General features: G+C 37.7%; 1 protein-coding gene across 6 annotated transcripts in view; it reads right to left on the bottom strand.

The window, feature by feature from the left end:
* Nucleotides 1-750: 750 nt before the first annotated feature.
* Nucleotides 751-3922, bottom strand: part of PpD3 (protein phosphatase D3) — an 8842-nt gene continuing 5670 nt past the window's right edge. For all 6 annotated transcript variants that reach the window (XM_022841407.2, XM_022841494.2, XM_022841563.2 and 3 more), the window contains 2 exons: nucleotides 3178-3479; nucleotides 751-2957 (listed from right to left, as the gene is read on the bottom strand). In XM_022841407.2, coding sequence (XP_022697142.1) covers nucleotides 2904-2957; nucleotides 3178-3479 — 356 coding nt within the window. In that variant the 3' untranslated portion in view covers nucleotides 751-2903. The remainder of the gene's footprint in view (nucleotides 2958-3177; nucleotides 3480-3922) is intronic.

Here is a 3922-nt window from a genome sequence, read left to right as displayed (position 1 = left end):
TATTGTGTTTTCCTACATTTTTGTTTTATTTACTCACCATAATAATAAATATTGTTTGTATATTCTCGTATAAAATTAATCAACGAAGAAACGACAGCTGTTACCCTTATATAATTACTATACGTTGAGGAGAAGTATTTTTTGGAGTAGGCCGGCCTCTAAGCCCTGGCAGTTTTTTGTAGTATCGACCCCAAACTGCGCATCGTCGTTTTTGGATCACGATTGAACCTTTCATACCTGATTGCTGCAAAAAATGGGTCATTGGACTCTCGCCTATTTTAATTGATGTAATTAGGGCTTAAATTGTAAAAAAATCGTCACACCACATATGAGCAGTATTTAAAAAAACACACCTTGTGGTGGTGATTTGTTGCATCGAGATGCATTACAGCTCCAACTTTTGACGACAAGATCACACTACACTGTTCTGCTGATATGAATATACTGATATGTACATATAAAAGTCGATTTTGTACAAAATCCGGTTTGCTTTTACCACAGATGTACTCGTCTTGAGCATCATTTCATGATCAGGCCCGACTATTAGTAGCCATGTTTCGTTAAACAATCCCGTAGTGTCGTATATTATCCGTTACTTAAAAGAGACGTCCGGATATAACTGAAACTCTATGGCATGTCAAAATCTAGTTGTCTCTTTGAGAGAAAGTAATGCACTTCCAAAGAAAGAAATATTATTACTTAGAAACAGCTTGAACAATTCAGATATCCGTAATTTACAATATCCTTCAATAAAATATTTGTGGCAGTTGCATTTGTTTTATTTACGTTCTCTGCGTGTATAGATCCAAGGTATTATTTTTGAATCTATTTTCAACCATTATAATTTCAACTTTTACTTTCAGGACCTGTATATTTCTTCGAACTCCTGATGTTTCAATGGATTATACCGGATATCAAGAGCTGTCGTCTTTTTAGTATTAAAACAGTCGTTGCCTTTGAAGAAAGGCATGGATCATAGCTATTGCAATGGCTTGCACAGGCAAATCATCAGCAAGATGAATGACTCCTTTTTCGAGCACCGTTATATGGCTTGTGCGGTCTTGTGTATACAGTACAGCGGTCCTGAAGCGTCCCAATATAGAACCTCGGATAATGTGAAAAATAAAACCTATCAGAAACCGGTCTAACAGCTTTCTGAACATAGCAGCCAGGAACCTAAAAAAAAGTGTAACCCTAAAACAACGGGGACAAATTACAGCGACCATATGTAAATGCGCGATTCTTTTCATTTCTCCATGTGTTTGTATGGCCATCAAAATTTACATTAGTTAATTTTATCGTCATCCTTGTCTGAGGTGTGGATTTTTACCTATAGATTACTATCGCTTTCTTTAAAGTAATTGATTTTTGTATATATATATATATATAGGGTATGCCAGAAGCTTATGCATGCGTAATTCGTTTATTTAACGGTATTGCCTCATTTGTCGAGTGCTGAAAACAACTTTGTTCGACGGCATTCTCTGTTAATTATTCATATAGAATCGAAAATTGTGCAAGACGCTTTATAGCTGAGTCGCCGGTAGGGTCTGATTGGTAATGTTTAGAGCTGCACAAACCTCGTTCCAACGTTTTGCAATATGACACGCCATCTGTGCCGACAAAACGATAAAAAGCTAGCAACAACAGTATGAAAAAATGCTCTAAACAATTATTGTAAATGATAAAGATAAAGACAAGAAACAACGCATACAAATATCAAATTCGAACAAAATATTTTAAACACAGGTCAATGTAACTGAGCGGCAATACCCGATTATTGCCTTAACTTAGTCGCCCCCCTTTTCAACTCACACATAGTTAGCGATCAAGGCAGTAGGCCATGTAGGTAAATTAAAACGAACCGATCAATACGGTGCTCGGCCCAACGTTCCGTGCCACTTTATTGTGCACACTACTACATGCACGATCAATTCGCTCTGGTTTTTGTTCTAATCGCATGTTGGGGTTCTTCCGTATATCCTTTCCACATTCTCATAACGCCCACATCGTAAAATAGGACAACAACAGGCATGACAATATAACAGTTAAGCCCTTTTCGCCTCTTTGTCTTCCAATTTCTTGCTTTTTTTTATAGTGTCTCCCTTCTGGTTCTCTTATATTGTACTTCTTCCTCGCACCCCTGTAACTCCCCCTCCTCCCCATATAAACGTTCTCTCATTTACATTAGCTTCAGTTACATTCACATAAAGCCCATCAGTTCTTTGTGTTTGTCAAAAACGATAGATATATTATACCTATAAATACCCGATTCTTCGGACCTGTGTTCTCTGTTCAGCTACATCTGTTATGTTTTTTCTATTGTTATTTATTAATAATGTATTTTTTTTTATTTAAGTTTAGTTCTATTTTTGTGTAAAACCGCCCAGCATTACTATTAACGTTTACCATCAAGGTGGTTTTAATCCTACAACGATTATCATTAATACTATTATCTTTCTCCTTTCTTTGTTACTCTTTTTCTCTATATATCAGTTCTTTCAAGACGATCGTGTAGTCCTAAGCGGTTTTCCTTGGATATAGATCGTAGATTCATCGTTTAGCAATCTTCTTGTCAACCAAAAAACCGCTGGGTGGAAATCGCTCACTGTCAAAACTTCCGTTTCTAGTCGAAACAGCCGAATGCTTTACCTCTAGATTATTATAATGGATTTCCATTTTAGACTTGCACTGCGGCTGGTCCTATTTCAATGGGCGAAATTCAGCAACGGACGACTGGGTTCCTCTAATCGTCTTGATCTATCTTCTCCTAATTTTAACGCTTCTATGGAAGAAACGTGTTTGCATCTTCCGCGTTCCAACAAGTCCACAATAACGTAGACCCTGACTTCAACATAGGCTGACTGAATGTGCGAACTCACGAATGGTCCGCTTGTACGACTCTAGAAGCTCATCAGGCTGGAGGCGTATGCCATTGGCCGAACATTGGGATGCGGCTATTAAGAGAGATAAATAATGCAAGAAGGTCAGTAAACGGTTTGTTTGACTAATACACACTATCCACACTGATTGGGCAAATTATTTATATATCAATATTAATATGCAGTACATTACATAATTTTAACGTTTCGTAGAGCACCAAGCGCTTGGTGGTTTACGGAGAGTTTCATATAGAGAAAGCTATTGGCGTCATAAAGGTAGCAGCATAAAACATACCACTGCTTCGTAAACAGTGTAGTTTGGCGTGAGATCATCACCACGTATAGTGATAAAGGCGCCTTTATTCCCCATCTGGTCACAATAATTAGGGGCCGAGAAGACGGTGATGCATTTGCCGTTGTGAGCCACTTCATATCCTTCCGGTTTCACTTCGTGTGAACGTATCACATATTCAAGACCATTTTCAAATAGGAAGCGGTCAGTAACATCCGGTCCAAATTGTATACCTACACCACGTTTCGAGGGTTGTCGGCCCGGCAGGGGTGTGGGGTCGGACCATAGCAGATCGCACATAATTCCTAGAAATAGAGTGACTTTTCGCTTTTGTAACGTAATCATCTAACGAACTGACACTACGATAGATGCACATTGAGTAAAAAACATATCAATTTTTTATATTTTGCGGTTTATTTTTGTTCATTTTTGTTGTCTCACAAAACGACGGTGTTAAAACACTTCTGCGATATGTTTTGCAGTAATTACGCTCTTGGCACACAAAAAAAAGTTCTGTTACGTCATAGAGCAATTCGACATTACACTTTAATATTTGAATAACAGTAAAGTTTCTAAAGTGTGATTGTGCTAGCTTAACGATTTGCACTTCAGCTACCAAAGTATGCCATATTAGTTTTTTCCTTTCTTACACAAATTAATGCATAAGCTTAGCTTTTCAAACAATACTGCCCAGCCACACTTGCTATGATATCTTTTAGCCCCTAATACCTTGAAGGTTTTATATATA

This window comes from Varroa jacobsoni, unplaced genomic scaffold, assembly GCF_002532875.2.
Source record: "Varroa jacobsoni isolate VJ856 unplaced genomic scaffold, vjacob_1.0 scaffold_10, whole genome shotgun sequence".
Taxonomy (NCBI): domain Eukaryota; kingdom Metazoa; phylum Arthropoda; class Arachnida; order Mesostigmata; family Varroidae; genus Varroa; species Varroa jacobsoni.
The sequence above is the reverse complement of the archived record's forward strand: the minus strand, read 5'-3'. Positions and strand labels throughout refer to the sequence as shown.